The 25,579-nt window shown below is 37.2% G+C and overlaps 2 protein-coding genes across 5 annotated transcripts in view; one reads left to right on the top strand and one right to left on the bottom strand.

Annotated features, from left to right (window-relative positions):
• Positions 1 to 4,271, top strand: part of FOXA1 (forkhead box A1) — a 57,389-nt gene extending 53,118 nt beyond the window's left edge. For both annotated transcript variants that reach the window (XM_053927695.2, XM_053927698.2), the window contains one exon: positions 4,034 to 4,271. Coding sequence is in view for 1 of the 2 variants with exons in the window: in XM_053927698.2 (XP_053783673.1) it covers positions 4,034 to 4,038 (5 nt within the window). In the remaining variant the exon portion in view is untranslated. The remainder of the gene's footprint in view (positions 1 to 4,033) is intronic.
• MIPOL1 (mirror-image polydactyly 1) overlaps positions 1 to 25,579 on the bottom strand; it is a 288,774-nt gene that overhangs the window by 9,333 nt on the left and 253,862 nt on the right. The window lies entirely within an intron of this gene.

Here is a 25,579-nt window from a genome sequence, read left to right on the forward strand (position 1 = left end):
GGGGGTGTGTGAGAGGCAATCAATCTATGTGTCTCTTTCACAATGATGTTTCTCTCCCTCTTGCTCTCTCCCTTCCCCTCTTTTCAAAAATAAATAGTCTTTTTTAAAATAATAGATTTTTAAAATTGAATTTATTGGGGTTACGTTGGTTAATAAAATTATATGTTTCAAGTGCACAGTTCTATATCATGTGCATATTGTATTGTGTGTTCATCATCCAAAATCTAGTCTCCTTCTGTCACCATCTCTACCCGCCCCTGCCTCCCCTTCTCTCTGGTAATCACTCTACTGCTATCTGTGTCTACGAGTTTTGTTGTTGTTGTTGTTTTTGTTTAATCCCTTCACCCATTTCACCCAGCCTTCCGCCCCTCGGACAGCTGTCAGTCTGTTCTCTGTAGGACAATGTCTTTTTTGACAAAAGATTGAGCTAAAAATCTTAGCTTAGTTAAAATGTCATTGAAAAGGTTACGTGGATATGCTCTAACAATTTCAATCAAGCATTCATCTCCCTGTTAATCCTCATATCAAGATCTTTGAGATTAAAAAGAAGCTAAAAATTGTATGTATTATATAAAGGCTCTGTTAAAAATTCTCTTAATTTATTGATTTTAAAAAGAGGAAGGGGGAGAGAGAGAGAAACGTCGATTTGTTGTTCCACTAATCTATGCATTCATTGGTTGGTTTTTGTATGTGTCCTGACCAGGACCCACAACCTTGGTGTATTGGGATGATGCTCTAACCTGGCCAGGGCCTTTCACTATTTGTTTGATTCACTGCATTCAGGTCTCTCCAATACTTTATGGCTGTCATGAGATCGGAGAATTTCCATCAGTACTGAAATGTTGATAAATTTATAAGCTATGTAAGCTAAAGCAGAGTATATGCTTAGAAATAACTTTCCAATCAATACTGTGAATTAAGTTGCCACAGTTTCCACAACCTCCACCATTCCAAACACAAGATGATAGTGAGGCAATGAAGTTTACAGAATCCTCATGGTTCTTGAAGTGAGTGTGGGCCATGTCCTTCCTACACTTCACATGGAATGGTTTCCAAACGTTTGTTTTGTTTGGGCCTGTTACAGGGCAGAACTGTGAAAGGAGAAAAGTTTGTCTTTATTTCTCATAAAGCTGTGACTAAAATAACTTGGTAATGGTAATTATTAAAATGAAATTCCAGTAGCAATAAAGAACTCTGGAGGGAGAGAGAAACAAAAGCAAAAATCAGAAAACAGAACCAATGCCGAGCAGAAATTTATCCGATGGCACATCTCTGACTTCCCATCGAGAATCTCACCCCCTCATCTTCTCCTCCCACTGAACCTAAATACTATTCTTTAAAAACATGTTTTTTTAAAAAAATTATATAATTGAAAAAAAGGCTACCAACTATATCTGCGTTTTATTATTACATAAAGCTTTAACCCAAATTTGTGAATCTCATGGAGGGATTTCAGGCATGGATTGGTATGTATCAAAATAGATATATTCTGAGAACTGCATTAGCTCTTTAAGTGATACCAGGGATGTGACTATCATCTCTGTCCTACATACAAGATTGTTCCTACTTGTTGTCAACTGGGTCTACATTTATTTTGAAAAAGAAGAAAGAAAAACAAATGGGTACATGCAGTCAACAACATTTAATTTTAAACCATCATTACTAATCATTTCCTAATTAGTTTGTTGATTTTTACCATAACTTTTACATTAATAAAGCTAACTGAATTCTTTCCCCCAAACTATTTTGCTGTATAAGAAAGATATTTTGAGTCATTAGAATAAATGATGCAAAGAAATAATATGGGTAGATTAATTTAGCTCCTCAGATACGCCATTATATCAAGCATCATCATTCACTCAGAAATATTTTTGAGTGCTTACTCTGCAAATGCCACCTTCTGAACAGTTGTGTTCTGCAAAGTTTTGGGTGTGCCTACTGTAGGTGTATGTCACATGGCGTCTTTCTCCAAATACAAAATCCTCTGTAAAGATGAATGCATGAGAAATGCTCAGCGGTAGCAAGCTGTAATACCGGGAGCTCTAGGTTACACCTTTTAAAAATAGTTCTAAGGTTTTAAATATTGTGAACAAGAGGGTGCGTTACACAGGAAGATAATGAGAAAGTGAGCGTGTGCTGTACTCAGGCATCACCATGCCTGGCTCACTGTATTTACCATGCTTGGTTTAGCTTTACTTTTAACACAAAGAAATTGCTTCCCACCTTGAAATTAAGCAAAAACCTGGGATTTACTTCCCAGACTAAACAGAACATAGAAAAAGTTAATAGCTGTATATTCAACCATGCTTAGATTAGAAATCTGACATTCCTAAGAGAGATGTGACTATGGAGGCAGAGTCGGAGGGAGAGATTGGAAGAAAGCTATTCTCTGGCTTTGAAGACAGAAAAAAGGACCACAAGCCAAGGATGCAGGTGGTCTCTAGAAACAGATTCTCCTGGACCTTCTAGAATGGATGCAGCCTGCCCATTCCTTGATGTGAGTTAGCACAGTGAAACTGATTTTGGACCTCTGACCTCCAGAATTGTTAAGATAATAAATTTATGTTGTTTTAAGCCCCACTAAAAGAAATATGACATTCCTCATTCAATGTCACAAGGTAGCTAGAGAAGGTACTGAAAAGTTACCTATATTTTAAACAGACTAACATTGCTCCCTTGTAGGTAACCTTGAAAAATTAGGCTCACCAAACAATCATGATATCAGTTATTATCAATTCATATGACCAATAAAAATAAGAGGTAGACACAGAACAATCAAAATATGTAAAATTTCGCATTTTTTACTTTTGTTTCACTCCATTTTAAACTTAGAACAAGGAGAAGGATTAAAACTATATTTCCTTCTTTACATATCTCTAAGTTTTAGAATTTTAAATTACTTTGGTATAATTTATCCAATTTATCCGAAGGGCTTAATTAAGGCTTTGTTAGCTAATCAGATGTCTAGACAGCATGCTGGTTCCCAATCGGTCCACGGCAGCGCGGGCGCAGCGCAATGGGTGACGCTGCTAGCGAAGTGCTCAGGGAAGACAATGGAGGTACTCTGCGCATGCCCCTGACCTAGTATCGAAAGTGACTAAGAGAGCAGGGTGAATTAAAATTGCGTCAATGTATCGGCTTCTTTCACTTCGTCCGTCAGAGGATATTTAAATCATGTAATAGTCCTAAGAAAACTACACACCAATAACAAGCCCATGAGGCTCCAGGAGGCCAGGGGGAATGTGTATTTTGTTCATTGCTGTATTCTTGGTTACTGGCAGAACAGTCTCTAGAAAATCAATAGGCTATTGTTTATTTATGAATAAATATCACACACATATATACTGAGAATTAGGAGTAATTTCATTTATAGTTTAAATTCTAAAGTAATGGAATAAAATTTTGATGATGAATCCTAAAAGTAGGTTTCAAGAATAAAGGAAGAAAATTACTTCATGTAAAGATTTGAAGTAAATATTTCATTTGGTTAAGGGCCTTTGCAGAAAGAAGGACATCAAATGATAAAGCAATTACCTGAAAAGAAGTGATTCCTTCCACTTCAAATGGAGGGAGTTTAGGGGCTGGTTGGAAAAGATGTGAAATCTCACCCCAAGTGAGAACTAAATTAAGGTTACCCTTTATGTATCAAGAGGAATTTAGTTAATGTGATAATAAATTACTGATTCTTTTTTAAAAAATTACTGATTCTTAAAATCAGCATCTTCACCTCTTTTTTTAGATTTCTTATCAGGAATAAAAATGAAACATCTGAAGGAATGAAATTGCCATAGATATGAATTACTGATGCATCTTCGATGGGAAAAGCATCAGAGTCAAAACCAAGCAGCCATGGGACAGAATATAGGAACGAATTTGGTAACAAGGACAAGCACTTTATTCCATTCAAAACTCTTGATTTCTAAGAGTTGAAACAGGGTCTGTGGTGACGTTTCTAAAAAGAATGCGGATCGGTGGGGTGGTTCCTCTTTTTATGTTTTTAATTATGGTTTTTGTGTTTTGCCTTGTTCCGCAGGTTAAAGGACGGTCCGTGTGAGCCTCCGCATAAGCTACATCTGAAGCCACAAAGAAGACCTTTATTTCTTGCAGCCTGAAAAGGATTTTTATTTTGGTTATATCATTGTCCTATTTAAAATGTCATTTTCACCATTTTTAGGGTCTTTTGGTAAAAATTAAGAGTGATGTAATTTCCTCCTTTTTTATTGAATTTATTGGGGTGACATTGGTTAATAAACTTATACAGTTTTCAGGTGTCCGATTCTCTATATAATACGTCGTCTGTACACTGTGCTATGTGTTCCCCAACCCAAGTCGGGCCTCCTTCCATCACCATTTACCCCCCCTGTACCCCTTCCTACCTCCCCCACCTTCCTTTTCCTCTGGTAATCACCGTACTCTTGCTGTGTCTATGAGCTTTTTTTCTTTGCTTAATACCTTCTTAAATATTGTTTTGAAAACTACTGAATTATGTTGTCCTAAAGGTTTTTTTTCCTCTGGGGCACTGATCTTTGTTTTCAAGATAAGAATATAGTAAACAGAAGTTCGAAGTTTGACCTTGCTCACGGCATTCTTAGACTGCTTTGTAGGCACAGCTTCTTTCTGGCAGTTTAAAATGAAATGCTATCAGACTCAAATGTTCTACATAAAGTCCTAAACTTTTTATATGAATAAAATAAATCAATCACCCTAAAACATTAAAATTTGGCTAAGTAATATAATCATACTAGTCACAGGACATATATTATTCAATTAGAATCGGCATCACAACAACATATAAAGGGTAAAGTGTTATAAAGGTCTAAGTAAAAGAATGAAACATTTATATTTCACACATTTCAAAAACAGTATATATTCCAAGCATATGCATGTTTTGTACTTTATAGATAAGGAATTCTGGATGCATAGAAAGATAAGCATTTCTGACTGAGTTTCATTTCTTTCTGATTTCTGACTTTTAATGCCACCTGTAAATGCAATTTCCACTTTTCAATGTACATTCACTTCACAGTTAATACTTTTCAAGCACCACAGAAAACTTGAAATTAAATCACATGCATCTTTCTTTTATGTGTTAGAGGGTTAGTACTAAGGATTAACAGGCTTTATTCTCAGCATCCAGATTCCCTGGGATTAAGTTAGTGACGTAAGAACACACAGAGTTAGTTGGAGCTGACAGGACACTTATTTCGTAAACTGCCTTAGTGGACTGAGTTACAGTGGTCTTCGATGTGAGTTACAGTTATCTTCAAATTTATTTCCAGTGAGTAGTTTATTCACTGAGATGGATTTTTCATATGTTTTCCTTCAGACTTACAGTGTTTGCACTGTTGACAATGTTCATAGATTTTTATATTCTAGAAACTACCTCAAATTTGACAATAAAGATAATAAGGCCATACATGCTTATAATGATTATGGTTTACGGAGTAATAGATGACATTTTGTAAGGGCCAATAAAAACGATTCATTTATCTTAATGGGTAGAGCACTTCCACCTGGGTATGAAGAACAGCGCTTCCAACCTGCCTCCTGATAAAATAGGTACAATTTTAAAGGTTTTTCAAATATTCTATAAAGCATTATACATGAGAGTTATAATTTGTTACTTTTCCTTAGGTCAGTTGAGGTTTGGGCAACATAGTAGTGTTTACATCTTCTAGTATATGTTTTGCTATCAAAATTTTGTAGAGATACTTTTTTTGTGTAAATAACCTAGATGATATTAATGAATAATTGCCGCAAATCTTTGCTGGTAGCCCATCCTCATCACGTGCCTTTTTAACAAGATAATTATAAGATTTCCTTCCCCATGCTGCTCTCACCTGCATATACCCACACTCTCAGACCTCCACCCTGGAATTCCTCCCATGACACCAACTCAGGCGCTGACCCGCGGTTTGCCCAGCAGAGGAGACAGACACTGTCCTTTGAAGAACACTTCACATCACGGCCTTGACACTCAGCCTGTCTTTGAGTGGCTTGAGATACAGCTCCGCAGAATAATCTCTATCATTCAGACTCACTTTGGACATTCTGACTTTCAGCACTAAACTCTACAGAGCGAGTTTAATTATGTGGGAAACAAGGTTATATAATCTAAATTGCAGTCATCCCAAAGACATCCTCATGGGTTTTTCTATCATTCCCAAAGAAGGAGCCTTAGAAGGAGCCCATCCCTTTTTTTGCTTTTCAGTTTCTGGAAGCCAATTTTGATGAGTTTTATATCTGCCATCACACAGTACTTACTGTTCTCAAACTCAGTATTTTTCTCATAAGTTTGTAAGTTAGGGTTACACAAAAAGAAAATGAAATTACTTCTTAGCACTGAACTAAAGACATTCTATTAGTGGCACTGTGGTTTTCTTATCTCTTAGGCAGAAAAATCGGAAAACGCCGACTACTTCTTTACTCCTCACATCTATCTCTTCAGCCACCAGACCACAGTGTTTTCCTCTGCGGTGCTTCTGATCCGAATCCCTTCCTTCCCTCCTCACTGCTAGCAGCCTACACCAGGCACCAGCTGTCCATGCTGCTACGCTACACTATTATGACGGCTTCTTAGCTAGCACTCTATCCTCTAACACAAACCTGCTTCGAATAATCCAAAATGCTAAGTGAGACTGATGTTCCTAAAGTGCTATTTCCATCAAGGAACCTCTGCTGCTTACAAAACTCTATAAAGGCTTCTCAGGCCCTATCACATGAAATCTAAATGCCTCTGCCTCCTGCTGCAGGCACTCAGTCATTAAGCCTAGCTTAGACCATCTGATGTCATCACAGGGAGCTGGGCTCGGCCAGGCTGACCTTTGTACTGTCTCCTCTCGGTACCTCTGCTCCCAACAAGCTCGCTCTTTCCTCTTTACCCTCTCTTCTTTCCTCTTCGCTTATTCGTTTCCCACCCATTCTGCAAGGCCAAGTTCAATTTCCTTGAGGCTTCCTTTTCTCTGTGTTACCTGCATCGCACAATTAATAGATTACTCAGTACCATTCTGTTCTAGAAAATAATAAGGCAAAACCTATTAATATATTGCTAACATTATACCAGCAGGATGTCAAAGAGGCTTTAACTCAATGATTCCACTTCCAGGAACTTGTACCTTCCTAAATATTTAGCTACGGCTATGGACAAGGAAGTTGTATTTGGAAATAACTAAATACCCATGCTCTGGTGGGCAAGAGCCACACAGCACTCCTTTGATTGATTCCACCAACTTTAACAGACAGCTAAGCACATAACATTTTGTGTGAGTTGTCTTTATATCTTGTAATAACAGTAACAGAGATGAAAAACATAGTCCTAACTGATTGCTTTCTTTCTCCCTGCACTGGTCCATATTTCTCACGAAAAGCCTTTATCTTTCCAATTTTTAATTCCGTATAGTATGCGGTCAGGCCAACAGGAAACTTTTTGTATGAGTTCTTACAATGGAACAGCTAGCGGAAAAGGTACTACTGCAAGCTGTCGTGGAACAAGTTAAAAGAGTTCACTTATTCATATTGTTACCTTTTTGTCAAAAAGTTTCCATAGGCAGTGATGCTATGTACACACACCCGCAGACTGAAGTCATTCATATTAATCTGTCAGAAGCGCTGGTCCACTATTTTGACATGCTTGTGAGAACAGAGGATGACTTATCCTCAAAGCAAGCTATTAACTCTTGTCTAAACTCTCTCTCTCAATCTGAACTATATTACAGAGCAACTCTTTGATGGGGAGCACATTCTGCCTTCTTCAGCTTTACATCATTCTGCTCTATTATGTGCCAGGGTCTTTGAAGGATATAAAAAAGCCATATTAAAAAGTATAGAAATTTTGAATAAAAATTCTCAGTCTGTGATCGTAAGAAGCACATCTAAATTAAATTCTAGCTATTGCTATATATGTCCTTATATATTCAGCTTTTATAATTTAGGTCATTCTTACCATAGAAAGTATTTATGATAATGTGATTTATAATTAGAGGGCAAGATAAATATTAATATATACACTATAAAGAACCCAGTGCCATATTTCCCTTTTTTCCATATACCTAAAGAGATTTAATATCTATAATTTTTCAATTGCATCTCTATAAAGAGCCTAATTGTTTTTCTAATTAATAGAAACCTTCCCTAACCATTCTAAATTTAACTTAACAATTCCACTTCCAGGAATTTGTGTCCCTACAATAATTGCAGATTTGGGCATATAGCTACCTGCAATTATGTTCCTTGCAGCTTTATTTTAAAACAACTAAACAGTAACAATAACAAATTAAGTAAATACAGTACACCACACAATAGGTTTAAGTTCATTAAAATTTATTTAGTAAAATATAATGTCTAATGACACGGAAAGTCACTCCCAACATTAAGTGAATCATCTTATATTGTATGTACTACATAAAAATGTTTTGTAAAAATGCCAACTTACTTAGCAACATTAAAAAATTTTTTTAAAGATTTTATTTATTTTATTTTTATAGAGAGGAAGGGAGGGAGATAGAGAGGGAGAGAAACATCAATGTTTGGTTGCCTCTCACAACCCCCCTACTGGGGCCTGGCCTGCAACCCGGCATGTGCCTGACTGGGAATTGAACCAGTGACCCTTTGGTTTGCAGGCTGGTGCTCAATCCACTGAGCTATACCAACCAGGACTAAATATTAAAAAAAAAATTCATGTATATTGCTTTAGTAATTTGCAAAAAAAAATATTGTGGTTAAAGTGTATTTTAAAAATATTTGGGCTATCTAAAATATTATTTAATATTTATCTCAATAAAGATGAGCACATGTACTTAATTACTAAAGTAAACAATGACATTTGGAAGAAAAAATGCAACCTATCTATTCCCATTTTCACTTACTTTTTTGTTGAGTTTTCCACAGGTGTGGGGACCCTACAAGGCTGACAGAAAGCATGCAGCTTAAAAATTACATGTGGCTATAAAGTTTTTAAATTCAGTACATGTATTACACAGGCTTTACAATTCTATTTAATACCTAGAATTTTCCTAGAAAAATAAATTAAGGGGACATATGGTACATGAAGATGAAAGAACTATTTCAGTGTTTTTTAATATCATGAATCAAGGCTGTACAGTTTTGCTAATTAAGTATTTACAAATAAAAAAATATTTGAACTGAAAGAGACGTTTCCTCATACAGTCAAAGCTATCTCAGGTACTTTCCTTTAATCTCCCACACCCAAATGAGGCCAGTCTGGCAAGCGAGAGTTCAAACCTCACTGTGTTTTGATCCTGTTTGTTCTATCCTTGCAGGATATTTGCTTTGGAAGAGGAGCTTTATGGCTGAAGAACTATGACTAAATAGCTTATTTGCTAAGATAAATCACCCTGAATTAGTATTAAGGTATAAAAACTATTATCCACTGTAATACTAATTAATAAAAACAACCTTTCGTTAAAAGAAAAAAAGAACACAAAGACTAAGTTTATAAATAGTTCCCATACCTTTTCTAGGTACTTAATTATAAATAAAAACCTCCAGTAGGTAACTCAAGAGAAGTCCAGCTGCCTTAGTTATATCATTAAGTACTGCAATTCAACAAATAAACCTGCCAATGTAAAAGAAAAAAAAATTCTGTTAAAAAAATAAACATAAACAAAGGTTTAAATAGGGAAAAATATTCATAGTCCATATAATAAAAAGCTATTTTATTTACTACCCAGGGTTTATACTAATTAATCAACAAAAATTAATAGTCTACAAAAATGGGAAAAGGTCATGAATAGGCAGTTTACTGCAGATAAAAATATAAAAAATTGCTTAACTTCATTCATAACTTAAGTTGAGAAAGCATATGAAAATGAGATATAATTTTTCATCTTTCCGATTGCAAGGTTAAAAATTTTGATAACACTAAATAGTGGTGAAGTTGAGGGAAATCAGCATTCTCATAATTATCACTTGTTCATTTAACTTTTTTTAATAATATATTTTACTGATTATGCTATTAGTTGTTCCATTTCCCCCCTTTATTCCCCTCCACCCTGCATAACCCCTCCCACCTACATTCCCCCTCTCTTTAGTTCATGTCCATGGGTCATACATGTAAGTTCTTTGGCTTCTACATTTCCTATACTATTCTTACCCTCCCCCTGTCTATTTTCTACCTACCATTTATGCTACTTATTCTCTGTACCTTTCCCCCCTCTCTTCCCCTCCCATCCCCCCTCTGATAACCCTCCATTTGATCTCCAATTCTGTGACTCTATTCCTGTTCTAGTTGTTTGCTTAGTTTGCTTTTGTTTTTGTTTTAGGTGCGGTTGTTAATAACTGTGAGTTTGTTGCCATTTTATTGTTCATATTTTTGATCTTCTTTTTCTTAGATAAATCCCTTTAACATTTCATATAATAAGGGCTTGGTGATGATAAACTCCTTTAACTTGACCTTATCTGAGAAGCACTTTATCTGCCCTTCCATTCTAAATGAAAGCTTTGCTGGATAGAGCAATCTTGGATGTAGGTCCTTGCCTTTCATGCCTTGGAATACTTCTTTCCAGCCCCTTCTTACCTGCAAGGTTTCTTTTGAGAAATCAGCTGACAATCCTATGGGAACTCCTTTGTAGGTAACTGTCTCTTTTTCTCTTGCTGCTTTTAAGATTCTCTACTTATCTTTAATCTTGGGTAATGTAATTATGATGTGCCTGGGTGTGTTCTTCCTTGGGTCCAACTTCCTTGGCACTCTCTGAGCTTCCTGGACTTCCTGGAAGTCTATTTCTTTCGCCAGATTGGGAAAGTTCTCCTCCATTACATTTTCAAATAAGTTTTCAATTTGTTGCTCTTCCTCTTCTCCTTCTGGTACCACTGTAATTCGGAACTTGGAACGTTCCTAATGCTCTTCTCATTTTTTTGAATTATTGTTTCTTCATTCTTTTTTGGTTGAATGTTTCTTTCTTCCTTCTGGTCCACACCATTGATTTGAGTCCCAGTTTCTTTCCCATCACTGTTGGTTCCCTGTACATTTTCCTTTACTTCACTCAGCATAGCCTTCATTTTTTCATCTAATTTGAGACCAAATTCAACCAATTCTGTGAGCATCCTGATTACTACCAGTGTTTTGAACTGTGCATCTCATAGGTTGGCTATTTCTTCGTTGATTAGTTTTTCCAGAGCTTTGATCTGTTCTTTCATTTGGGCCATTTTTTTTTGTCTTAGCGTGTCTGAGCCATGAAAGGTTAAGTGCCTAAGGCAGGTTCTGCTGAAAGGACTGATGCGCCTGACTGTCTCGGAACGTGCAGGTAAAAATGCTGGAATAACCTGTCCCAGTGTAAAAAGTCTACCCGCATCCACACAACTGTGGTTCCTTGGAAGAAAGTACATTCTTGGTGGAAGGGATCACTGCTCTTTTCTTTCCAAGTTTTCCGCCTGCCGCATTCCTTCCCTCCAGCCTCATTTAACTTTTTTAAAGGGACAATTTGTCAATACTTAGAATTAAGAAGACACAACCTTTCTGAACCTTAAATTTTCCACTTCTAGGAATTTGTCCTATAGCTCCACTGAAGGAACTATACAGAAATACGTTTTAAAAGGCTGTCCACTTGAAGAGCAGTGTTTGCAACAGCAAATTAAAAAAAACACACCCAAGTATGCAAACCAAATTTTTTTCTCAAGAATTTGCACACCAGTCTACAAAATATATAGGTATAGAGTAATTTTTTAAGATTGATACTAAAATTTTACAATGTTTTATACTGGCTGGAAATTAGTAATTAATGCTTATATTTTTAAAAGTCTGTAAGGAAATTCATACTATTTTAGAGACAGAAATTTCAGTGTTAATATTTTTTAGCACTATTAAGATACATACATTCACCTTTACCTTTCTTGGGTACATCAGTATAAATTTTTATTCATGAGAAAGCAAAATGCTTTGCTTAAAACAGATCAAGTTCACAGATCTGTGAGGAGAGAGGTTTTAAGGAGAAAGTCATTTGGGCTACAGTGAGAGCTTGACACTGTAAAGTCTTTTTTGTTGTTTCTATAGCCTGTCCTCTCCTTTTGTGGGCCAGCCCTCACAAGGTATCCAAAGGCTGTAATAAAAGGATACCTTTTCCAGAGAAAATCACAAGTTCCTCTTTCTTTTTTTAAAAAGATTTTATTTATTTATTTTTAGAGAGAGAGGAAGGGAAGGAGAAAGAGAGGGAAAGAAATATCAATGTGTGAGAGATATATCAATCAGTTGCTTCTCACACGACCCCCACTGGGGAATTGGCCCGTAACCCAGGCCTGTGCCTGGACTGGGAATTGAACTGGTGACCCTTTGGTTTGCAGGCTGGCTCCACTGAGCTACCTAAGCCACAGCACGAATTCCTCCTTTCAAAAAACATCCTTTATGTGCGGCATTTGACTTATTCTTTTCACTTAACCCAACTAGTAGGTGGTTATGCACCTCAGTAAACATAAAACTCAACTAACTTAAGAGATTACAGAAAAAAATCTTTAACAACAGAGGAATATAGTTTTGGGAAGTGTTGAAATAAAAAAAGCTCCCAATGTGACAAAACCCTCATAATAAATTCAGCCCAGGCCAGTAAGTTATGACATGATCTGCTAGTATAAAGCAGCATATACCATACATCCAACAGAGGCCTGACATATATATTCGTGTGGAGAGACCACTATTGAATAAAGTTATTAAAAATCCTATTTAAAAATATTTATCACTCTTTTATGATCTTTCTATTTCTAAAACTTAAACATTTGATATGCCCAAATCTCTTAGAAATACTATGGTGAAATCATTAGGAATATTCTCTTCTTTTCCCCGTTGATCCTCCCCACCACTGAGGAGTAGTTAGTATACCATCACAGAGGAATGAGACAGATCTTTCCCCTACATTTCAATGACTGATACCATAGGCACAAAAATGATGTAGTTTTTATTGGGTACCCATTTGTTAATTTATCAGGTCCAAGTATCTTTCGATGGGAAAAAAGGCCATCTTAAGAGTCCTTTAATGTACAATATCAAAATTCAGAGTTCTGAAAAATCAGAAGTACTTTTACAAGTTTGCTACAAAGTCATGTAGCAGGAAAAATCTGATCTAGGATGACAATTCATATATTTCGCTATAGAGATATTCATGTGTTTGTTGTAGGGTGCTTTTCTAGAACAACTGAAGGTATGATACAATAAAGAGAATGCAAATCATAGCACCTTTGTAAAATTTTTTAAATTTCTAAATTCTGAAACACGTATAGCCCCGAGGGCTTTAAATAAAGAATGTGCAGTGCCCTCATTGGTCCTGGGATCTGTCTTTTGCTTCAACCGGGTTTGGATGGAACAGACCTAGGGACGCCCCTTCTTTCCAACTACCCTCCATCCTCTTTTCTAGTCACCATCTTCGAAACCACCTCACCTATCCTCAGCCCCGGCGCTGCTCTTTTTACCTTAATTCTTCATTGCTGAAAAACCATGAGCTCCCAAATTTGCCAGAATTATTACACCGAGGTGGAGGCTACAGTCAACCCCCTAGCCAACCTGCATCTGCAGGCCTCCTACACCTACCTCTCTCTGGGCTTCTATTTCGACCGGGATGACGTGGTTCTGCAGGGTGTGGGCCACTTCTTCTGAAAATTGGCCAAGGAGAAGCCTGAGGGCTCTGAGCATCTCTTAAAGCTGCAAAACCAGTGTGGTGGCCACATTCTTCTCCAGGACAGGGCGAAGCCTTCCTAAGATGAGTGGGGTAAAACTCAGGATGCCATGGAAGCAGCCTTGGCCTTGGAGAAGACCCTGAACCAGGCCCTTTTGGATCTGTGTGCCTTGGGTTCTACCCGCACAGACTTCCATCTCTGTGACTTCCTGGAGAACCATTTCCTGGATGAGGAGGTGAAGCTCCTAAAGAAGATGGGAGACCACCTGACTAACATTCACAGGCTAGGCAGCTCCCAGGCTGGGATGGGCAAATATCTCTTCGAAGGGCTCACCCTCAAGCACGGCTAGGAAGCCTTTGGAGCCCAGAGGCCTGTAAGGGGCCTCTCTGCATTTCCCTGGTGCCTGGCTTTTGCCTGAGCCTCACCCTGGAACCGTCTCCCATGCATTGGACCAAATGGAAACAATAAAGCTTTTTGCAGCAAAAAAAAAAAGAAAGAATGTGGACCTGATTAGGTTCTCTTATTTCCTTAGTAAGTGAATGCTGTATATATGCTGTAGCATTTTAAACATTTTAAATCATATTTTGTGGTGATCTTGAGTCTTTTTTGTTTCTATATGTTTATTGAATTTATTGAGGTTACATCGGTGAATTAAATAGGTTTCAAGTGTACCGTTCTACAACCCATCATCTGTATATTGTATTGTGTGTTCACCACCCATAGTCTAATCCCCTTCCATCACCATTTGTCCCCCCTTTACTCTCTTCTACCTGTCCTCACTCCCTTCCCTCTGGGCATCACCATACCGACATATGAATCTGTGAGTGTTTCCCCCCAGTCCCTTCACCTATTTCGCCCAGATCCCACCTCTAACAGCCATCAGTCTGTTCTCTGTATCCATGAGTCTGTTTCTGTTATGTCTGTTATTTTGTTTATTAGATTCCACATGTAAGTGAAATCATTTAGCATTTGTCTTTCTCTGTCTGGCGTATTTCACATAGCGTAATGCCTTCCAGGTCCATCTATGCTGTTGCAAAAGGTAAGATTTCCTTCTTTTTTACCATCATCTAGTATTGCATTGTGTAAATATACTACAGCTTTTTATTTTATTTTATCAATTTTATTTTTATTTATTTTTAGAGAGATGGGAAGGGAGGTAGAAACACGGATGTGTGAGAGACACAGTTGCTTCCCTCACAGACCCAACTGGGGACCTGGCCCATAACCCAGGCACGTGCCCTGACTGGGATTCAAACCAGCGACCTTTCAATTTGCAGGCTGGCACTCAATCCACTCAGCCACACCAGCCAGGGTAGTACAGCTTTTTAATCCACTCATGTACTAGTGGGCGCTCGGACGTCTTCCAAATATTGGCTACTGTAAATAGCACTGCAATGAGCACAGAGGTGCATGCGTTCTTTTGAATCAATGTTTGAGTTTCTTTGGATATATTCCCAGAAGAGGAACTGCTGGGTCATACAGCAGCTCCATTTTTAATTTTTTGAGGAAACTCCATACTGCTTTCCACAGTGGCTGCATCAATCTGCATTTCACAAACAGTGCACACGGGTCCCCTTTTCTCCACATTGTCACCAACACTTGATATTTGCTGATTTGTTTTTAAAAAAGATTTCCATTTATTTATTTATTTATTTATTTATTTATAGAGAGAGGGGAAGGAGAAACACTGACATCAGACAGAAACATCAACTGGTTGCGTCTTGCAAGTGCCCCGACCCAGGACCTCACCCACTACCCAGGCATGTGCCCTGACCAGGAATTGGACTGGCAATCTTTTGCTTTGCTGGTCGACGCCCAACCAACTAAGCCACACTGTTCAAGGCTATTTGCTGATTTATTGGTGATGGCCATTCTGACAGGTGTGAGGTGGTCTCTCATTGTGGTTTAAATTTCCATCTCTCAGATGACTAGTGATGTTGAGCATCTTTTCCTAGGTTTATTGGCCATCTGTATGTCCTCTTTGGAGAAGTGTCTATCCTGGTCCCTTGCCAATTTTTTTACTTGGACTGTCTGTTTTGGGGTTTTGTTTTTTTTTTGATGTTGAGCTGTTTGAGTTCTTTATACATTTTGGATATGAACCCTTTATCAGATGTATCATTGGCAAATATACTCTCCCATTCAGTGGGTTCCCTTTTCATTTTGTTGATGGTTTCCTTTGCTGTGCAAAAGCTTTTTACCTGATGTAGTCCCATTTGTTTATTTATTTTTTGTTTCCCTTGCCTGAGGTGATACATACCTACCATTTATGCTTCTTATTCCCTGTACCTTTTCCCCCATTCTCCCCCCACCATTGATAACCCTCCATGTGATCTCCATTTCTACGATTCTGTTCCTGTTCTAGTTATTTGCTTAGTTTGTTTTTGTTTTAAGGTTCAGTTGTTGACAGTTGTGAGTTTGTTATCATTTTACTGTTCATAGTTTTGATCTTTTTCATAGGTGAATCTGTTTAACATTTCATATAATGAAATGATGAACTCCTTAGTGATGATGAACTCCTTTAACTTTACCTTATCTGGGAAGCATTTTATCTGCCCTCCCATTCTAAATGGTAGCTTTGCTGGACAGACTAATCTTGGTTGTAGGTCCTTGCTTTTCATCACTTTGAGTACTTTTTGCCAGTCCTTTCTGGCCTGCAAGATTTCTTTTGAGAAATCAGCTGAAAGCCTTATGGGAACTCCTTTGTAGGTAACTCTCTTTTTTTCTCTTGCTGCTTTTAAGATTCTCTCCTTATCTTTAATCTTGGGTAATGTAATTATGATGTGCCTTGGTGTGTGCTTCCTTGGGTCCAACATGTAGGACTCTCTGAGCTTTCTGGACTTGTATGTCTATTTCCTTCACCAAACTGGAGAAGTTTTCTTTCATTATTTTTTAAAATAAGTTTTCAATTTCTTGCTCTTCTTCTCCTTCTGGCACTCCTATGGTTTGGATGTTGGAACATTTAAAGTTGTCCCAGTGGTTCTTAAGCCCCTCCTCACTTATTTTCAAACTCTTGTTTCTTCTTTCTGCTCCAGTTGAATATTGTTTCTTCCTTTTGTTCCAAATTGTTGATTTGAATCCCAGCTTCCTTCCCTTCACTGTTGGTTCCCTGTATATTTTCTTTATTTCACTTTGTATAGGCTTCCCTTCTTCCTTTATTTTGCAGCTGTATTCAATCATTTCTCTAAGCATTCTGATTACTAGTGTTTTGAACTCTGCATCTCATGGGTTGGCTATCTCCGTGTTACTTAGTTCTTTCTCTGGAGTTTTGACCTGTTCTTTCATTTGGGCCATATTTCTTTGTCTCCTCTAATTGGCAGCCTCTTTGTTTCTGGGTATTAGGTAGAGCTGCTTTGACTCCCCCCTGTTGGTGCGCCTGTTATGTTGTAAGTGGCAGAGCCTTAGGTATTTGCCAGGGTGGGGCAAACTACTTTGCTTGTTGTAGCAATGTATGTATGGAGGGGTCAGAGAGGGAACAATGCCACTTGCTTGGATCTCGTTTCATTTTCAGTCACTACCCCCACTTCTTGTAAGCATCTGGCACCCTTCTAGCTGCTGCCCTGGTGCTGATTCCCTGAGTGGGTATGTTTGTATATGTTCTAGGACCCTGAGTGCCCTTTAAATGGACTCTCCTGAGAGATTAGCAGTTTATTCTACCTCCACAACCCCCACTGGTTTTTCCAGCCAGAGGTTATGAGCCTTTTTACCTGGTGCTGGAACCCCGGACTGCACTGTCTGGCTTGGCGCTGGGATTGCTTACTCCCCAGTTGTTCCTACTCCCCCCGCCTCGGTTTTTATCCACCACACATGAACGTACGACTGCCCATCTCACCAGTTGCCACTGCCACTGCTGCCTCGCTGCGTGTCCTCTCCGCCATGGCCACCTGTCCCCGTCCCTCCCGCCCATCTGGCTGAATGTTTCTTCTTTAACTCTTTGGTTGTCAGACTTCTATACAGTTCAATTTCCTGGCAATTCTGGTTATTTTTCGTTTTTATATTGCTTGTTATCCTTCTTATTGTTGTGTGAGGAGGCGAAGCATGTGTACCTATGGCTCCATCTTGGCCGGAAGTCTTGAACAGACTGTCTTTACCTCACTGTATATTCTTGCCTCCTTTGTCAAATACCAATTGACTATAAAGGTTTGGATTTATTTTTGAGCTCTCTATTTGTTCCATTGATCTATGTGACTGTTTATATGCCAGTACCATGCCTTGTAGTATAGTTGATATCAGGCAATATGATACCTCCAACTTTGTTCTTCTTTCTCAAGATTACTGAGGGTGTCTGGGGTCTTCTGTGGTTCCATATAGATTTTTGGATTATTTGGTCTAGGTCTGTGAAATACACCATTAGTATTTTAATAGGAATTGAGTTGAATCCATAGACATTCTTAGCAATACAGGGCTACCTCAAGAAGCAAGAAAAATCTCAAACAATCTAATCTTACACCTAAAGGAACTAGGAAAAGAGCAACAGACAAATCCCAAAGTAAATAAAAGGAAGGAATTAATAGGGATTACAGTGGAAATATATGACAGAGACCAAACAAAACAAAACAAAACAAAAAAAACAATATAAAAGATCAATGAAACCAAAAGCTGGTCCTTTGAAAATATAAACAAGATTGGCAAGCTTATAACCAGACTCATAAAGAAAAAAAGAAGGAGGACCTGAATCATTAATTTTAGACCATTTTTAATGCCATTCTCTAACAGGCAGTCAAGATTTCTAGCAATACAATCCTCAAAGTTAACGCAACATATGTGCTGTTCACAACTATGAAACCTCCCCTCACAGGCCAAAGTCTGAAATAGTTATGCTTCCTGAGTGCTGCCAGGGTACCACACACTTCCCCTGTAGTATCTGTCCTATTCCTTGCTGGATTGTAAGCTCAGTGATGGCAGGTGCTGCTTCTTTAATTTTATTTACCAGTGCTATCCAGTGTCTAACTCAATAATTGGAAATAGTACATACTTGATTAAAATACTAATTCAATTGGAGAGATGAAGATAAGAATTTCAAAAAATGTCCTAATTACTTTCAAGTAATTTAAAGTACTTAGAAAAGGTCAGGCACTACTGTCATTCCACTTTCATCTTTTCACTATTTAAAGCTCTTTTTCGTTTTATTTTACCAGACTATTTTGACAGCTCTCCATCCACTGACATTTCTATGGTGGTAATAATCATATTTGTTACTATTTTAGCTTATTTTTGGTAACCTTTCTGGTCAATGATTACAATTACTTGTCCTTTTAAAATAACCTTCAGTGGTTAAATATTTATATTTGATAACGTAATTTATTTGCTGAATTTCCATTGCTACTCAATTAAAAAACACTATGCTCATTATTATAGCATGAATTTCAACAAGATACTTGATGCACCAATAAAATTGCTACGCTTCAGAATATATTCAGATAATATTGACCGACTTTCTACATTCACCTCAACTGAGCACTGCCTCTACCTGCCATCCCTCATTATTTTACTTGTGTCATTTTTACTAGTAGGACAAGTTTAAATCTTGACTCAGATTCTCTGTATTCATCTTGATGTGAACGTGGTAAAAATACAATTCCTCCTTCCTTGTTTGTTATACTAGCTAGAGGCACTTGGAATTTTACAATTCAAATTTCTAAGTGGAAAGCTGGCCAGAACTGAGAGCTACACAGACAGACCCTGCTAACTGCCCTGTTCGTAATCATTGGTTTCTGAATATGCATGATTCTTGGTACTTAATTTTGGCTCAGGCTTTGGTTTCCTTAGAAGTTTTGACCTGCCATGACCTTTGGTTTCTTTAGACAGGATCTTGTAGTTTTTCAGAGGATTGAGATGGTATCCCAAGGTCAGACTGTGGTTGTCCATTTTCCCACAATTGTCACTGCTCATGAAGCAATATAATTAACTGAATGTCTTACATACCACCAATTTTCAGCTTCCTAAGGCCTAATAAAAATAACAACTTTATAAAAACTTTGTGGGAGGCAGCTTCTAATTCTAACATGGCTCTCAATGATCTGTGCCTCCTGGTGTTCACACCATTGTGTAATCCCCTCCCCATCAGTGCGGACGGGACCTAGTGACTTGCTCCTAATAAACAGAACATGGCAGAAGTGATGGGATGTCACTTCTATGATTAAGTAACAGAGGTTGTGATTCCCATCCTGCTAGTTCTCCCCTCACTCCCTCTTGCTTATTATTTCCAATGTAGCCACCTGCCGGGTTGTGAGATGCTCTATGGAGAAACCACACAGAAACAAAACCAAAGGCCTGGCTGCCTTGAGTGTGAGAGGAGCTGAGGCTTTAGTCTAATGGCCTGTGCGGACTGGATTCTGACAACCTTGTGAGTTACCCAGAAAGCAGACCTCCCCACACAGGCCTCGGACGGACTGCGTCCTTATGGGAGCCCCAGAGCCTGCACTGAGCTTCCAGACCCACAGCAACTGTGAAATAATAATTGCTGTTTTAAACCATTAAGTTTTGGGGTAATTTACTATACATCAATTGATAACTAAACCAGTATAAACCTCGAAAACAAAACTTTTTTTTGTCCTAAAACAAAACATAACATAAAATTATGGTTTCAAATTATATACTTGTCTGGTTAATATGAGTCCATTACATCTTTTGGTATGATGTGAGTTCACTGTTAGCAGGGAATATATAGAGCGAAGAAGAGTTCTGGCACAAAATATTAACCCATATGTGTGAACTACAGACTTTGAAAACCCACACTGATTCTTGGCAAGGTGGTTCAATGAAAAGTTTTAGGTAAAAATTATCCATTCTATTGGAAGGAAAAAATATAGTAATTAAATAGTGTTATGTTATGCCTGGTATTTCAGATATCAAGCATATCACGGAATGTTATCTGGCCTCTTCACATAGCCTTATGGTAAGGATATCATGCAAGAGAACTGCAGGTAATTCTCTTTCATTAGAATTTTTTATAATGAATATAAGATATAAACCCCAAATGGTTTCTTAAATGGACCTATTGACAATTCTGAAGAATTGTCTGTTCTAAGTAATATCTGAACTCTTCCCTCAGTTTCTCCGATGTGCCATGTTCCTTACTTTGGCTTCCCATGGGAGGTTTTCCCCTGCTAACTCCTATTTATGCTTCTGGTCCCAGCTTAGAAGAAAACGTCTTCCCCTGACACAAATCTAAATTAGATCTCCCCATTTATTCTCTTTTAGCTCATAGGAAGTTTTCCTTATCGAATTAACTGCAATTTGTAGTTAGTTACAAACTCATTTGTATGAATATTTAATACTTGTCTCTCCAGAAAGCCTTGCTTCATGAAGTCAAGGAACAGCCTGATTTCGTTCACCAGTGCCCAACACAGTGCCTGCCTGACACACAGTACACATACTTAAAAAAAGTTTATTGAATAAAGACATGAATAAAATTGTTTAAGATACTGCTTCCTGTAATCATAATTGAAAAAATAGTTAAATCATGGCCTTTCATCTACTAGAAATTTTCTTTCCTTTTTTAAATTTAAAACGAAAACCATTGGTTTCTGAGGTCTGACATGGCTATTATAACTCGTTTACTTCCTCAATCAATTCGACTGTAATTATTTGAGCTTAGTTTTTCACTTTATAATAACTAATATCACATCTACATTAATCAATTATAAATAGAAACAACTGCTTTCTAGAAGTCAAAAGGGCTATTCTTGAAAGTGATAAAATGTATCAGGAAAACAGTACTAAAGCTATGTTATATCAAAAGAGTAGAGTCGAATTAAAGAATCAGCCCTGGCTGGTGTAGCTCAGTGGATTGAGCGCGGGCTGTGAACCAAAGGGTCACTAGTTTGATTCCTAGTCAGGGCACATGCCTGGGTTGCAGGCCAGGTCCCCAGTGAGGGCCACAAGAGAGGCAACCACACATCGATCTTTCCTTCCTTCTTTCCCCTTCCCTTCCCCTCTCTCTAAAAATAAATGAACAAAATCTTAAAAAACAATAAAAAAAGAATCAGGCAGCCAGAGGAGCTAGCTATTTAAGACTTGGTCAAATTTTGAGGGAGGAGAGTGGTGAAGGGTAAGGAGGGTCAAACTTAACAGTGATGGAAGAAGATCTGGCTTTGGGTGGTGGGCACACAGAGCAATACACAGACGATATATCACAGGATTGTACACTGGAAACCTATATAATCTTATGAACCAATGTCACACTAACAAATTTAATTAAAAAAGAAAAATTATATGCATAATATGCCCGTGCAAAAAATTAAAAAAATAAGACTTGTCAAATTCTAATTAGTAATAAATATTACATTAGGCAGGAGTTACTTTAAAATGAGCAGGATGGCATGATTGCTGAGTAAATTCTTTGATGTATTCATTTTATTCACTTCTAAATATATTTATTTAATCAACATAGAGTTTACTGTGTTTAAATTGTTGCTTAAATGCTACTTAAAATTTTTAATGCATTTTTGCTATCCATCATAATATGATATAGAAAACATATGAAACCAATATAAAATTAAATTACTAGGAATACAAATTTTATTAACAGGTTCCAGTTTCACTCCCTAAACAAGAAATATGATTATGATTCATATGTATTAATTTGTTCAAAGATACCACTAACATGGAGCTCTTCAGAATGATTACTTAAAGTGTATTCCTAGGATATACACATTTTTATTGTATTATTATTCGCTGGGTTTATTATTCACAGAATTATGAGCAAAACTACAATCAATTTATACAACACAATAAATGATGCATTCTATGAAAATCAAATGGTTTCAGAGTCAGTATAATCACAACATACCTTTTTTGGACTCGTGTTCACATACAGTTTGCTAATAACCACTTCAGTTATTAGAAGCTTGTATATTACAAAAGGCTTTATTAATTTATTAGCTACAGAATATACTAAGCATACTCAGTAAACAGGAAAAGCTAGCTCTGGAGCTGGTATATAACAGCAAGTTGTAGAGTATTTCAGAGCAAAATTAGAGTGTTGGTACAGGAAAGATAAATGGAATAAACTGGACTAGCACAGACTAATATTTGATATGAAAAAATATGTACTTAGTATTTTAAAGGATATAGTCAATTGTTTTATAATAAATTTAAATTTTCTTTTCTGAAGTGTTATTTTTTGAAGATGTCTAAGAAACCATTTATTCAGTATGCTATAATATACCTTTTCTAGCAAATTATTCTTTTCTTCCAATAACAGTTTCTAATTTAACTAATTCAGGTAATTGATTTGACTTTAATGTGTATTTGGGAGGGGCTGGTTAATAAATAACAAAAGTATTTTAAAAATATTTTTGGGGAATTTTTTAAAAAATACTGTATGTGTTGAAATCTACAAGCTATCATTTTTTACTTGTAATTTAAAAATTCACAGGAGATCATGTAGCCCACGCTGGTAGTGTCTGTTCTGACTTCTATTTTTGAAGCCAGAGCATAAAATCAGTATTCAGATCTTTTTCCTTTATTTTATTTTACTTTCTTTCTTTCGTTTTTTGAAAATATATTTTATTTTTAAAAAGAAGAAAATTAACAGTGAAGGATTGAAATCTGTTTTTTTTTTCCTCAATGACATCACTGGCCTTAAAGAAGATACTATATATTCATGGCAGATAATATGTTTATACAACCAGAAAATGCCACAGAGAGCTGGGTGATATTCAAAGTGGAAAGAGAAATATTCCCCTCTATATATACACATAGACAAACTAGGCTTTTACTTAAAGTCCTGGGTTCTAAAGTCCTGGGTTCTAAACTAGGGTGTGGCTACTCATGGAAATGAAGACGGTTCAAAGAACTAAAATGGTCAAAGAAAAAGGTTAGAGACTGAAGAAAAGGAGAGCTTTTTATTTGAAAATAGGGGGAAAAAGATAATACGTAGAGATTAACTAAGAGGAATATATTTTTTTAAATTGTTGTTCAATTACTGTTGTTCCCATTCCCCCCCTATTACTGTCCCCTGCTCTACCCCCCCACCTCCCACATTCAATCCTCTCCTTGGTGCCCGCCCTCCCATTGTCTTTGTCCATAGGTCCTTTATACATGTTCCTTGATGACCTTTCTCCTTCTTTCCCCTGTTAGCTCTGGTTACTGTCAGTTTGTTCTTTATTTCCATGTCTTTGGCTCTATTTTGTGCACTTGTTTGTTTTGTTGATTAGGTTCCACTTAAAGGTGAGATCCTACGTTATTTGTCTTTTACCACCTGGCTTATTTCACTTAGCATAATGCTCTCCAGTTCCATCTATGCTGTCTGCAAAGGGTAGGAGCTCCTCCTTTCTTTCTGCTGCATAGTGTTCCATCGTGTAAGTGTGCCATAGTTTTTTGATCCACTCATTTACTTTATTTCTTTATAAAGACTTTTAAAATGCCCAAGTTCAAGGACTCCTGGTGCATATGAATGAGCAAAGTGGAGGTTAAGTGGAGCTCAGCATGTGCATGATGTTTTCTCTGAGCTGATTTATCATTCAGCTGAACATCGATGGTCAACATGTTGCTTTTGAACATATTTTTTTTCTTTCTCAGTTGTAAGGTGTTTAATTTCCACCCTTATTGGACCACTGAATACTTAGAGGAAGCAGAAAGTACACTGATGTTGAAATACAAATTAATGAGGGGCATAAAACCAAGTCTGTATATTCACCTCGAGTCTCTTCACCAGATCTCTAAATTGTGTTCATTTGATCAAACTACTCTGATCACCAATTTAGTAGCTGTTACAAAAACAAACAAACAAAAACAAAACAAAAAGTAGCCCTACCCAGTGTGGCTCAGTTGGTTGGGTGTTGTACCAGAAATCCAAGGGTTGAGGGTTGATTCCTAGTCAGGGGACACGCCTGGGTTGTGGGTTCGGTCCTCGGCAGGGCCATGTGTGAAGGGAAACTGATCAATGTTTCTCTCCCTCTCTTTCTCCTTTCCTCTTCCTCTCTCTAAACCCTCTCACCTTTTTCTCTAAAAGCAATGAGAAAAAATGTCCTCGGGTGAAGATAAAAAAATAAACAAAGTTAAATAGGGAAAACACTGAAATAGTAATAGTATGTGTTAAATTTAGTTTTATATATATTGAAGTAAAAATCAAAACACCCATAATATGCTGTTTGTGGAAATAGTCTCCTAAATGGAGGCTGAAAAAGCGCTAATCTTTCATTTTAAAAGATGTTAAGAATTCCAAATATCATTTCACAAGAAGTTATTTAATATCATAACATGTTACTAACTTTAATCATGTATTTAGTCCCTAAACCACACTTAATACATTGTAAAATTTAATAAATTATGCTTTTTCTTTTTAAAAAATATTTTATTATTTTTATAGGGAGAGAGAAGGAGGGAGAGAGGGAAAGAAAAATGTATGTGCAAGAGAAGCATTGATCAGTTGCCTCTTGCACGCCCCCAACTGGGGACCTGGCCCACAACCCAGGCATGTGCTCTGACCAGGAATTGAACCAGGGACCTTTCAGCTCAAAGGCTGGCACATAATCCACTGAGCCACACCAGCCAGGGAAAATTATGCTTTTTCTTACTACAACTGAAGGCTAATACCATGTGATGTTATATATTATAAATATTAAAGATTGTATTTAAATAAAATTTTTAAAACAATCGATGCAAATTAACCACTTTATCTTATACCAATGCAAAAAAAAGTGCTTAAAATTCTATCTAGAGGATGTGTCTTATAACTAAAGAGATTCAAGAGTAAAGAAAAGTTGGGAAATGTTGCTGTAACACTGCTGAGGTTCTTGATCATTTTAAACCCAGAAAAATTTCAATTAAGGATAAAGAAAGTGAGAGTCACTGATTTTCATGCTGCCAAGTGAAACGCAGCAAGCTGGAATAGCTGGTTAGTTTTATTAAGGTATCTTATTAAGATGGCTTACTAAGCTACTCACTGTTGTTTTCCCAGGGCTTTAGGCTGATACTAAACTTTAAAATGTAGGATTCTTTCCTTCCTAACTTTCAT

This window comes from Desmodus rotundus, chromosome 7 (genome assembly GCF_022682495.2).
Source record: "Desmodus rotundus isolate HL8 chromosome 7, HLdesRot8A.1, whole genome shotgun sequence".
Taxonomy (NCBI): domain Eukaryota; kingdom Metazoa; phylum Chordata; class Mammalia; order Chiroptera; family Phyllostomidae; genus Desmodus; species Desmodus rotundus.